Source organism: Lepidochelys kempii, chromosome 3 (genome assembly GCF_965140285.1).
Source record: "Lepidochelys kempii isolate rLepKem1 chromosome 3, rLepKem1.hap1, whole genome shotgun sequence".
Taxonomy (NCBI): domain Eukaryota; kingdom Metazoa; phylum Chordata; order Testudines; family Cheloniidae; genus Lepidochelys; species Lepidochelys kempii.
The window spans coordinates 81296292-81310067 of record NC_136382.1 but is presented as its reverse complement, the minus strand read 5'-3'; the positions used below and the strand labels follow the sequence as shown (position 1 = coordinate 81310067).

The 13776-nt window shown below is 37.6% G+C and overlaps 1 protein-coding gene across 3 annotated transcripts in view; it reads right to left on the bottom strand.

The window, feature by feature from the left end:
- LIN28B (lin-28 RNA binding posttranscriptional regulator B) overlaps positions 1-13776 on the bottom strand; it is a 178325-nt gene that overhangs the window by 97220 nt on the left and 67329 nt on the right. Inside the window, exons 1-2 of one of the 3 annotated variants that reach the window (XM_073335160.2) lie at positions 11609-11639; positions 11079-11263 (exon numbers count right to left, since the gene is read on the bottom strand). In XM_073335160.2, coding sequence (XP_073191261.1) covers positions 11079-11263; positions 11609-11639 — 216 coding nt within the window. Of the gene's footprint in view, positions 1-11078; positions 11264-11608; positions 11640-13776 lie in introns of those variants that run through there. The other 2 variants (XM_073335161.1, XM_073335159.1) reach the window with 2 other exon arrangements.

Here is a 13776-nt window from a genome sequence, read left to right as displayed (position 1 = left end):
AATAGTCCTCAATTTAATGGGTCATCCCAAATGAGCTGGGCTACCCATGTGACTAAGTCTGCAATATTAAGCCGGTAGACACAAGCATGACAAGCACTGAATGGTATGGCCTGTTTTCCTTAAAAATAAACAACGGTAATATTTAAACACTCCTTTCTACATACTTTTTAAAACATACAACTAAAAATTAAACTGCTGTAATACAAAAAAAAAAATCCTTCCCTATAAAATGATATGCTATTTCTAAAGGTATTGATTTCTTTGAGGAAAACGTGTCCAGGAGGACTGATTTTTCCTAAAGAGTTTTACACTCAGTGAAAAACAATGTACCAATTAATTTATTAAAAAAAAAAAAGTTTTTGTGCTCGAATTTTTTTGCAGAATTACAAAATAACATCCGTTGACTTTTCCATTAGCATATTAAAGTTCAATTTGCAGAAATATTTTTTAAATGGCAGTTTAAAATATACTTACTAACACACAGAAAACCATGCAGAGATGTATGTACATACGTTTTCATAAAAATACATATCCATTCATACAGTAACATATTATATTGAGCACAATACTCAAATCTGGTGTGGAGGCACAGGGCCTCCACCATGGTTCGACCTGCAAGTTTGTGGCAATTGTCTGAGCATTTCCCACTGGAGGGGCAAATTCCTCCCATCAACAGGATGTATATGTGTGGGGTGGAGGGTGTCATTCCATTTGGGGATCTTCGCACAAATTTCTTCCGACATCCTTCCTTCCTGTGGGAAAGGATGCTCTGAGCTTAAGTAATTTTTCAACAGAAAAAACTAAAAATGCCTTATCAGCATGGGAGCTTTGCATATCTTAATGTATCAAAGCAGATTGGCAGATTAGTGGTCTATTGACAGGTTAGTCATATGAGACGACACATAGCACACATATATTGTACTAGAAAATAGTATGTAGTAAACATGATATAAAAAGTTACATGATCAGTCTGGTTCATGAACTTGTGATCTACAACATCTTATATTATATAATTTTAAGGACAAGTAAACAAATTTGAATTAAAGACACTGGACCAAACTCGATGCTGATTTACACATTATGTACCTCACAGGGACTATATCAGGACAGACTACAGTTCACTATCTTTAAACCACAAGAAAGCTATGATTAAATAACATTAAGGAAACTACACTGGAAACACAACAGCAGCACAGTGGTAGCGCTTCAGTGTAGACACTACCTATGCTGCCAGGAGAGGCTTTTCCACTGGCATAAATAATCCACCTCTCTGAGAGGCGGTAACTAGGTTGATGGATGAATTCTTCCATGGACTCAGCCCTGTCTACACCAGGAGTTACATTGGCTTAAATACACCACTCAGGGGCGTTGATTTTTCACACCCCTGAGTGACGTTGCTGGGTCTACCTAACTTTTTAGTGATGACCAAGCCAAAGGATTTGAATTAAATCAATAACAGCAAGAAAATTCAGAGGGTAGGCTTAAAATCCATTCCTAATCCACCATGTTGGGGGTAGGTATTGAATGGGTTTCAAAAGTCAAGGGGACTGCCCATGTTAGAAAAGTGGGCAGAATTTAGCCCTTCTGTGCTGCAATATCTAAGAAAAACAATGTGGAATGATTTACGTATAATAGGCCTGAATTTCTCTCAGCGATTCAGCTCAGTCCCTTTGACATAGATCTATGTGATTTCTTGACCTCATTGTTTATGGCAGTTTAAAAAAAAGATCGACATGTAGAAATAAGAAGAGATGTGTTAATGATTCATTCAATTCATTATTTTCTAGTTTCACATCAATAATGGCTAACTGTTCAAATGTCAAAATTGTATGTCTTAGAGTAGACCACACAACTTAACAATATATGATATCAATACATGTCAAAATATTAAATCTATATGGGCCTGATCCAAAATCTACAGAAGCCAATGGGTCTTTCAGGTGACTTCAGTGGGTTTTCGATTAGGCCTTATATGCATTTGTACATTCCAAATATCAAAAGTCTAGTAAGCATTCTTGAGACATTACTGCACAGGCACAGGAAATGTTTTTAAAGCCCATATTTCAGCCAATATTGTATTTTTGAAACTAGCCTATAAAGTCGACCAAGACTTTTCAGTAACGCCTTACAAAATGCTGTTGTAAAAAACATAGAGCAGTTTTAAAGTTAGTGCACAGGGTTAGTTTATAGATTTTAAGGACTTCTGTACTTCAAAAACAACCACGTTTGTATTTATTTTAGTCTGTTCAAAACTACACACGGGAAAGCACTTTTATGCTAAATCATCTGAGGGATAACTTTGTTATATGAATTGATATAACCATGAACAATAGGAAGTTATAACAGAAATGGTAAAGGAGCCTCAAGTGGTACTATAATAATATTATAGTAGAAAAATAAAGCTGTGTATCTATAAATTACTATGACTCATTAATAGAGGACCTCAATTGGGAAAATATTTCTTTGATGTCGGCTTCACTGATTAAAAATACACACTCATTAGTATAATTATTTTATAATAATATCCAATATTTTCTAATAAAGCTGTATACATTCCATAAAAACAATGAAGGAATTCTGGGGTTTTTTTGAGCCAACTCCATATACTCCAAATTAATGTTGATTATGTCTTTTCTCAGTGATTCTTACAAGACAAATATCCTAATTAATAAATAATAGATAAAAAGCAACTGAAACAAGGATATTTTCAAAAGAGAATTTTTTAAAGCAACTCAAAGGAAATGACTACACTACAAATTATAAACTTGTCATTTCATAAAGTCATATTTTTGAAATTATAACAACAACTTAAACACTAACATTTAATTGGAAAATATACAAAAAATACAGGCCAAGCTCTAAACTATTAATATATTGCTATAATTTTGGTAAAAATATTTAAAATATGAAAATATAATATTGCTACATTCTGTTCTTCACTAATATTCATATAGCTATAGGAGAAATAATTTAAGTTATTCATTAGAATGAGATGTTTTAAAATAAATCTTTTTGTGAAATGAGATAATCATAGAACTAAATGTGATCAATAACTCAAGAGTTATGTTCTCCATACTAATTAATAAATATTTCACAGATTTAGTGACAGCTTTCTTGTATTACCAGCTAAATTGAATCAGAGTACACATAACTATTATTTTTTAATACTGGGTAATCTAGAAACTCCCATTATTACAATAATCCATATTTAAAATGTTTTAAAGCAACAGCAAAATATGTTTAATTTATCCATTAAAATGCCACAGTTTAGGGCTGATACTACAGACTCTCAGAGATATGTCAGAGTTGGGCTGGACTCTACCATCCTGCGTATCTACCCAAAGGATGGAATATGAAGGGCTAAGAAACTCTTTAGCGGAATTTCCTCAAAGTCTTCCTCTGTGGTGAGAGGATCTTGTAGGAGACAGGGATGCAGCCTCTCCTACTGTACTGATCTCCAGGATCCAGAGGAACCCTTTTAAAAGTTAGCTCTACTAACTCTGGCTCTCCATCCCCTACTGGAGCTATGCTCCCACAGTCCTAGCATTTTGCATCTATGGAAGGAAAAAAAAACCCTACTCTGTCTATAGGGAAGAGGAAAGGCAGGTGGGCAGTGGTGTCACCCTGGAACCTGATTAGGTCTTCCCTAGACTAGATTGCCACAATAGCTATACTGGCCTTCCCCTAGTGGAGATGCAGCTTATACTGGCAAAAAATGTTGCCAGAATTGCTTATACCCGTTTCACAAATGAATTAAACTATACCAGCAAAATTAACTATTTTATGGGTATAATCGTGTCTACTGTGGGGCTTCTTGGCAGTAGGAAAATGTCTTAAAGAAACACAGCCTTCACTGATATTATGATACCAGTAAAAGTTTCTTGCGTAGACCTGACCTGAGTGAATAACCCTTGAAAAACTTGAAAGGATTACTGTCAATTGAATTACGTAATTGATAATTCAATTGACTCATTTTTAGAAATTCCAGTTTCTGGAAAATCATCCTTTAAACTGCAGATCCATTTTGTTTAGATTCCCTTAAGAAATGTTATAAAAATGTTCTTCTGCTCTCTTGTTGATATTTATAATGGGCTTTTCACCAAACTAGTAAGGTCAAGAGCCTCAAAGGTATTTAAGCTCCCAACTTTCATTGGAGTCTATGGGAGTTAGGTGTCTAAACACCTTTGAGAATCTCAGCCTATCTAAAGGTCTGACCTTGCCTTCACTGGTGTCATCCTAACTGGCTATACAGGGGAAACAGATTCTAAACAATGTGCTGTCAAAACACAAAGTAAATAAACTTAAAAAAGAAAGAGAAATATTTTTTCAGTTACAGTAATTGTATTAGGAACAAAATTTTCACACCAATATGATTTACTTAGGATTGTAAGCTCTCTGAGGCAAGGTTGTCTTTTCACTAGGTGAATGTAGAGTGTACATAATGGAGCCCTGATCCCTAACTGGGGCTTCCTCGTGCTACCTCAGGACAAATAATAACAAAAATTTCCAAGTTGATTTTCTTTTAATGTAGGCACATATATCTGCTTGGATACCCTCTCTGTATGAAGGGTAAAAAGTGTTCCAAACAGAATGTCCTCCTCCTTCCATGCTCCCAAGCTCATGCAAGACTTCCTCAGAGTTGGAGGAAGGGAGAAGTAAGTTCTGGAGAAGCATCTGTAGACTTGTGTTTCCCTTTGCTCGTGCAAGGGAGCATTTGGTCCCAAATAATTGGACCAATAGTGACCAACTGTAGGTCCCCTGAAGGTGTAACAATTTGTGATTTATGTCTAGAAAAAAATAATATTTACAATTGCTTAGCATGACAGGAGCTGATCCAACTCCATTCACGTCAATGGGAGTCTTTCCACTGACTTCAATGGAATTCCATACTGCATGTGTCTTCAGATTAAAAATGCACAAAGATGTTAGCTTTAAATGTAAATAGATTCTGTTCAGAGGCATTTATCACAGATGAAGGCTCCCTTACTAGGATTCTCAAAGGAGAGGCTGATTCAGTTAACTGTGAATCATATTGTAAACCAGTGGTGGATTAAAGATTTTGCCGCCCCTAGGCCCTGAAATAATTGCCACCCCCACCCCCCACTCCAGTTCACGTCCGCTCCACCTCCTCCCCTGAGCATGCAGCCAGGTCCTGTTTCTCCCTGCTCCCTGCCATTGCTTGTTCGCGAAACAGCTTCACGAAGGAGGGCGGAAGAGGGGGGAATGCAGCGCCCTCAGGAGAGGAGGTAGGGCTGGGGCGGGGATTTGAGGAAGGGGACCAATAGGGGCAGGGAGGGGGTGGGGAAGGTATGGAGTTGGGGCGGGGGCGGGTGCGGAAGGCGCAAACCAGTGCTGCAGGAAGCAGCCTCTGGCTGCTGTTATAAATTTGCTGCCCCAGCAAATTTGCTGCCCTAGGCCTAGGCCTTGTCGGCCTAGGCATTAATACGCCGCTGTTGTAAACACTCATTAAGATTTTTTTGTGGTTTACCAGAACTAAACCACCACCACAAATCCCTCCACCCAGCAATTTAAAGCTGTTTCCAAACATCCAACCTGTACACTCCGCACACTGGTTTGAAGGAAGCAGCTCTCCTCCCCAGGAATCCCTCATCAGGTATCCACTCTGTCACTTCTCCTGGAATCCTCCCACATGACCATTCCATGATGGCCCTGCAAGCCACTGCCTAGATTCCCAATGAATGGGCTCAGGCCCCTGAGCAAGTCTCAGTACCAATAGCTGGGCCCAGACTTTTTATTGCAGATCTGAGTTCAAGCCTGATTCCCTCTGATCTCCTTGTTGCCAACAGACACACAGTTTGCTCCTCACTTGCTCACCTACAGGTTTCTCTCTCCTGGCTCCTCAAGTCTCTTCCATCCATTTTTATTTAGATTGGGGTTTGGGTTTGTCTGCCCCCAAACAACAGTTCAGGGAGCCAGGTTAGGAGCAGCAGGCCTCACACAGAGACTGCTGTACTCCGAAGTGGAACTGCTATGTTGCACGCAGCAGGGGAAAACAGCCTGCCATTCACCCCTCTTGCTCATCAAAACTTCAAGTCACTGTATACAAGCTTTTTCAAGCCCGGATCATCATAAGAAAGAGATGTACTAGATCACTAGATGTACCTTCCCTCCCTCCCCCCCCCCCCCCACACGGAGAAGATCTAGACCCTGGCATCAGGGACATTAGATATTAAATGTAATACTCTATGCCAAGTCCTGCATTTCTTGTACCAATAAAACTTTGCTTGCCCTAGTTGACATCAGTAGCAGCTTTGGATACAAAAGAAATTCATGATCAGGTGCCTAATCTTAAAGAGACAATCAACTTAAAATCTAGTGATTAAAAACAATAGTTGAAAACAGATTCTATTTGGGGTATTATATCTACCCCTAAATTCCCCAATCAATATTTTTGTTTCTTGTGTTTTAAAATTACATTGTATATTATTGTAGATGCTTTTTTTCTCTCTATCACTTTCCAGTGTTGCGTGAAAGACCCACTAAAACAAGGGAAAGAATGCAATTTACTATATACAACATGAGGTCAAATGCATGAAGTAACTGAAAAACAAAACAAAACAAAAAATCCTCAGATTTCTTCCAGTTTCAGTAGACTTAAGTGTAACAATAGTAGTTAAAACAAGTTTCAGATGGAAATGTGTGCTTTTAGCTAATGCTGGTCATTTAAATACAGATATAGAAAGCATCCTGTTTTAAGTCCCAAAATCTTTATGCAAAAATCAATCCCATTATGGCAATAATTTTGGGCTGCAGGACCAGACCCTAATATAGGACATCCCCACTATCTGCATCTTCTAAACAAATCCACCTAGGCAAGGATCTTAAAATTCAGAAACAGAACACAAGGTTATGAAGTTTTCATGTGTAATAAACACTTATAAATTGCATCTATTTACATTTAAAACCAACAAAAACTGCTCTTTTTTGTGTGTGTGATCACATAAACAGTCTTGTTAAGCACTTTCAAAGTTAAACCTTCTTCCCAAGGTAAACCATAGAATAATTAGAGCTGGAAGGGACCTACAGTGGGTCAGAGTTCACCCCTCCCCCTTGGTTAAAAAAACGTTATATACAAACATCTCAGCAGTTAAACTAACTTCAAGCATCAACCCTTTTACTGTGATCTTGGGGCTAAAACCTCACATATAATCCGTTTTAGTTTACAGAACTGTAGACCTTTTAAACTGCTGTACTTAAACTTATGCAGAATCACAAGAAGTTTCTATCATTGCACACTCATTAGGCCCAGCTCTGCCCTCTGATAAATACACGCATCTCCCACTAAAGACAGGATCTATTATAAAGCAGCTAATGTGGAATTTAAGGTGTGAAGAACAACAATACTGAGCCAAATCCAGTATGGTACAACTCTGTTGAAGTCAACATAGTTACACTATGCAGAATTTGGCCCATTATATTTACTCTTATAAAAATAAATGATAGTCCCATTAATGCAATTTGAGTAAAGAGTGATTCAGAAACAAACAGGTTAACTATTCTATAACTTCCTTCTGGAAATAATGAATAGCTCAAACAAAAGATCAACATGAAGATGCTGAATACATGGACAGGCATATGCAAACCAAATCTGAAAAGGACTTGAGTGTAAATGTTTACAAATGTACTCTACTTTAATTATAATATATAAATATAGAGAGACCTCTGGTATGTTTCCATCTGAAATAATGTGTTTGGCTCTGAGTACCTCATTACCAGAAAGATAATGACAAGCCGAAGGTAGTTCAGAGAAGATCAATCAAAATCAGAGTGCTGAAGGGAATAACTTAAAAAGAAGAGTTAAAGGCTCAATACTGCAGCTGTTCCATGCACAGAACTTCCATTGACTTAAAGAAGTATGGGCTCTAAAAAAGACCTAAATATGCACAGCTTAGTTAACCAATGACAAAGGGAAAACATGATTATAGTGCACACATAATTGAGGGGTGTAAACACCACAGAGGGAGATAAATTATTTACAGTGGTACAAGTAAATAGAAGTGGGTATAATAGGATGAAATCATTAAAGGGAATTTGGACTGAATATCAGGAAAGTCTTCCTGACAGCAAAATCTCTTAGGCTTTGAACAATTTCTCAAGTGAAGGGGATGGAAAATCCTATCATTGGGAATATTTAAAGCTCGGCTAGACAAAACACTAGAAGTGTATTTGTAGGGAACAATCCTGCATAAGCAATCCTGTATAGGTACTAAATTATGTGGGTTTTTCCTATTCTTAATTTGTAGGATTCTCTGATACATAGTATCTAAAAAGTCTAGTTGTATGTATGACAAGCCCTGTACATAAGTATGTGCTGTAGTAGAAGACACAATAGTTCTAAAATAGTATACAGCAATATTTATCCTGACAAATTCATAATATGACTGCAAACCCTTTCTCACATGAACAATATTTCTGACTTCAATAGTCAAATGATTAAGACCTAATTGCACGAGTACAGCTTTGGAGGATGGGGCCCATTGAACGTACAGATACCAGACTCTATTTTAACAGCATGCAATCTCTTCTTTGTATAACATTTCAGATTTTAAAAGGGCCTTATGTTGTTGTGGCTATCTATCCACCAGTGGCTACTGTCACCTTCAAATCAGCTAGCCAAGTAGCACAATTATTCTGTAATAATGAAGTATGTGAAATTCAAACTCAACCCGAGTTAGGCGTTGCTCCTCTTATAATCCCCCCCATTATATTAAAGCTTTGGGAAAGAGAAGAGACTAATGTCACCATAAGCCCTGCATTTAATGAATATTTCACCAAGAAAAAACAAAGTGGGATATATTAAAATACTTTCTTTGGTGTAATGAGAGCAATTAATTATGAACCACTGATAAATTAGTGCATTAAGACATACATTTGAGAAAAATCCAAAATTATTAATGAGGTTCACAGTTTAAACCAATTAGCTATACTATCTTTTATGGTATTGTGTACTAGCAGAAATCTGTAAATCCATACAAATATTTATGACATGTAGATTAGTTCAGTATCTCCAAACATTTATGCTTGAAATGATTTCCTCCTGCATAACTCACTTATTGGCTTATTAAATGTCCCCATCTTCTATGTGACACAAAATACAAACTGGCTTCAACATTTCCTACAATTTTATTTGATTATCTTTTGACTTTCTATGAATATTTTCTATTGTGTAAGTAAATTACACATGACTTACTTTAAAGTGTGTATCAATAGCAAAGTCCTACACATAATATGATCACTTAACATTTTCTGCAGTTACACAGTTCTAAGAATATTGTTTTCAAATATTTTATTTTATTAATCAATTTGCTATCCTTTAAACACTTGTTTTTTTAATATTAGAGGAGCAAGGAGAACAAAATATGCCAGGGTATTAGACAAAGAGAACTTTTTTTCTTTCTTTCATCTTTAAAATACATTTATGTAATCACAAAGAGCAATTAATGACCTAAAGACAGTTCAGAGGGGAAAAAAGGCAAGGAAACTGATAGCAATCAGATTTGACAATGATTTCAGTAATTCAGTCTCATGAAAAGCAGCAGGAAAGGAGCTGCTTCATCCATGCCTGACAGTGCGAAGCAGGAAGTGTAAGAATGTAAAAACAAAGTATTCCTTTTACATTAAAAATAAAAGCTCTATTTCATTTCACAGTTATACTTAATTCCACATACAAACAGACAATATGGATGAGTAGACCCTGGAGGCAGGGGTGGACATATCACAAAAAGGTCAAAAATCTACCCAAACACCACCACAAAGCAAAGCAACACACCAGCAAGCATTGTTTCTTGTTTCAGTTATCTCCTATCAGCTTCATCCTAAGTATATATTCCTTAAACGTGAATGGTGAAAATGAGCCCAAACGTACAATAATATATGGAATAAAACTAGACCATCAAGATAGAATATCACGTAACAAAACCTCCCCCAAATCATTGTAAACGTCATAGGAAATGGACAACAACGTGAAAAGTTAAGATGCCTTTAGCTTTCCTGACATGGCCATAACCCAGCCTGAAACAGTCTCTTTACTTTGCAGATATTGTTCTCTTTTTCTCTGATCAACTCAGAAGGGTGATGAAATTCAAAATGTCATTCTTGCAATTTGGGACTAATACAAGCATGTGGGAGATCTAGGTACACTGGTTTCTCACAAATCACATCAATAACCTTGGAAGAAGTTTTCTAAACTTCCTGATTAACGTTTCTTGCAGCTGAAACTTTTTCAAATGAAGACATTTGTCTTAGAGTTTCCATGTACAAAATAAGGCTCTAGATACCAGTTAGACATGTTAAAAATATAAACAATGGACACATCTTTATGTTCAGTGTCTTTAAAGAGACAATGTCCTTAGTCTTATTTACTACTAGATATGTTTTCCAAAAGAGATTTTTAAAACAAACAAACAAACAAACACAAACACACACACACACACATACACACAGAGTTTGATGAGTCATGTATTATCAGAGGGATGTTTTCATGTCTGTATCATTGCAAAATAAACCTATTAATTACATTTACTTCTCACCAACTAATCTGGGATGAACTACTTTTAAAAAATGTCTAATTCTACAAGAAGAGTGTTACAAAAAATATTTGTTCACAACAGACCTAATTGATGAATATATTTATTTCTCCTTTTCTGTGTATATTTTTTAATCACCTTTGCACGGAAGGACCTATCTGCTCCTGAGCAGATGACATAGCTGAAAAGTTTAAACCTTATCAAAAACAGGATATGAGATTATTTAAAAAAAAAGAATTCAAAAAGAAAAGTTTGTACCCCAGCCCTGCATTGTGAAGAGATAAAATATTCTTTTGCACAATCCACCAACTATGGATGCTGATCTTATTTGAGTTTTAATGGGCTGATGTAGATAGAACCCCTTCTTAGAGCAGTTTTTATTACATATATACAGATGCATTTAAATATCTAGAACGATAGATTGATTGTTTCCCTTCCAGTGTAACTCGATCACCATTGAACTCAACCCCAAAAAAAAGGGGATGGGGGGTGGGGTGGGGGGAGAAGATGGGAGACAAAAGTTGGTCTTACTTGGTGTACAAAAACATCAACTGGAGACTCCAAAGGGTTTCCTTCCCGGTTGATCATGGAGATGAACCCGAATCCCATTCGCACATTGAACCACTTGCAATGGCCTGTTCCATGCAAAACCTGAGATTCCTCCTCTTCCTGCTCTGGCAACTTCCCGGGCTCGTCTCCACCTTTACTCGCCCCTGCTGAGGAGGGGGAAAAAAAACACACACACACACACACACGATGCAAAGCAAAGAGTTAAATTCTGGTAAACGTCCTTTGCCTTGTACAAAGGGATTGCTCAGAGGGGAGAAAAACAACCACCCCCACACACCCGCACATTACAAAATCAACCCGTTTTCTTTCCCTGCGCAGAAAACCATTTAAAAAAAGCACACAACCCAAAAAGCAGCCAGGGTAACAGAGAGGAAACCCAGCATATGCTCGCTCTCTGTCGCCCGGAACAGCCCACGTTTCTGTATATACGTGTATTTTTCCATTTTACGCCGACTTTCAGCCATACTACACCGCAGAACGCGATACTTTACTTGAATATTGCTGGTTTAGGACCGATCCCATTTTCCAACAGAAATGCTCAGCTAAATTATTCTCTCCTTGCAAAGCGCGGGTGGGGGTGGAGAGGGAATGAGCAAAAAAGGGGCAGATTGCACAACAACGTGTTATTGCACATACAGCGGCGGATCCAGTACTATTTTCCAACGTGCATCCACCTCCCCCCCCCTTGAAATCACTTTCAGTTAAAGTTGGGGGGACAGGTGTACAAACGTTTTCGCATCCCTCCACTGAAACTGTGTTTAATCGTACAGGAACAATTCAAACAATAGCCCCATGAAAGCTTTTCAAGTTGTGTGAATCGGTGTGGGCGGTACGGAACATTTTTGGAAATCCGTAACAATAGGTTTGTAGAAAGCCCCTCTGCGCGATCCGATTAAAAAAAAAAGAAAAGAATGGTGCCTAGTGGGGTTAATAAAGAGGAGGAGGGGGAGGGGAAGAGAGAGAGAGAAAAAAATAATAGAAAAACAATAGAATAAGAAAATTAACCTTCGGCCATGTTGCCCCACGGGCCCTCTGCTCCAAACTCGTGAGATGAAAACTTTCCCTTTGGATCGAAGTGGTCTTCTGCATCAATCTAACATCCTGATTTTGAACGATCACAAATTTAGCTCGCATGGTCTAATGTGCTTTCCCTCTTTTGATTTTTCCCCTTGTCTCTCCCTCAGTTTCTGGCCCCCTACGCACACGTGACTTTGTCAATTACATGCTTTCTTGCGACTAATTTCACATCAGATCCTTAAGGGGTTGGCAAGAGTCTGAAGTAGCCAATCGCCATTTCAATTTAGGCTGACACACCAAAATAATTTATGAATGAACAAGAAAATTCAAATACGAACTTGTCTTACAGCTACTTTGCACACTCCACGGGAAATCGAGATGACGTATTTTGGGGGTTTCTGTGCGCGTGTGTATTTACACATATGTGTAGAGATACACGTATAGCTACATATGGAGTTACATCCAACCCCTAGACATACAACTGAGATTTTTTATATATATATATATATATATATATATACTCTGTCATAGGGAGGAGATATATTATGTGAATAGACACACAAATATGTATACAGAATCACATATACTATGTATTACAAAAAAATGTACATATTTGCAAGTGTTGCTACTTCCTTAATAAAAGTGGCATTTAAACACCTTTGAATTATAACTGTATTTTTGCCTTTTAACCTTGTATTTATTTTCTTGTAGACACGTGAGCCAAAATTCGACTGCTTCAGGGAATTTAACTCGCTGATCACCTTATTTTAACCTACTTAGGTTGCCAGGAAAACTTTATATGTACTGTACGCAGAAACATATGCACACTTGGGCTCAACATATACACAGAGAATCGCTAGTGTTCCTCCCTTTGTTTCACATGACTATTTCATATTCAAAAGAAACGCGTACCGGAAACGCGATATCACCTTAATATGGTTCAGAATGTGTTGAGGTTTAGCGTTTCAAAACATTTTTGGAGGGGGACGGGGCGAGGGATTGCACTTCACAGGTTTCTCCGCCATCTCTTTCCGGGGGAGGAGATGTGATTAATGACTTCCTAAATAAGAGCCCAGTTTTCAAGCCTAGCATTAGAGTGAACCTCAATCAGCAGCGATTGTTCTCCAGGAGCATGATGGAGGAGGAGGAAAGGCTGAAAGAGAACAGGAGAATTTGCTAGGCAGGAGGAAGACAAAAAAAAAAAAAAAACAGAAGGAAGAAGACAAAGAGAAGAGGAATAATGCTGGCCTGGAGACTGCACTTTTAAATCTCCACTACTAGTGGGTGGGAGAATCAAGCACATAAAAGAAAAAAAAAATCTAACTGGCTTGATACAGCTTTCACGTGTTCCTTCACGAATTCCCTTGGCATTGGACCTCTCTCAGGTATACAAGTAGGAAAGAACAATGTGTTATTTCTACTACTGTAGTTCGCGACCCACGTATTTCAAATAATAGGTTTTTAATATGTTAAGAAAAAATACTTATCAAAAATGCCTATTTCCTTCCTTTTCTTCCTGGGGAAGAACATGGCTAAATATACAGTATATGTTTGGGTAGGCATAAAAAATATAAAATCACATTGCCCATTTTTTCTTGTCAGTAAACATCCTATTCACAGGCACTACACAATCATAAACTAA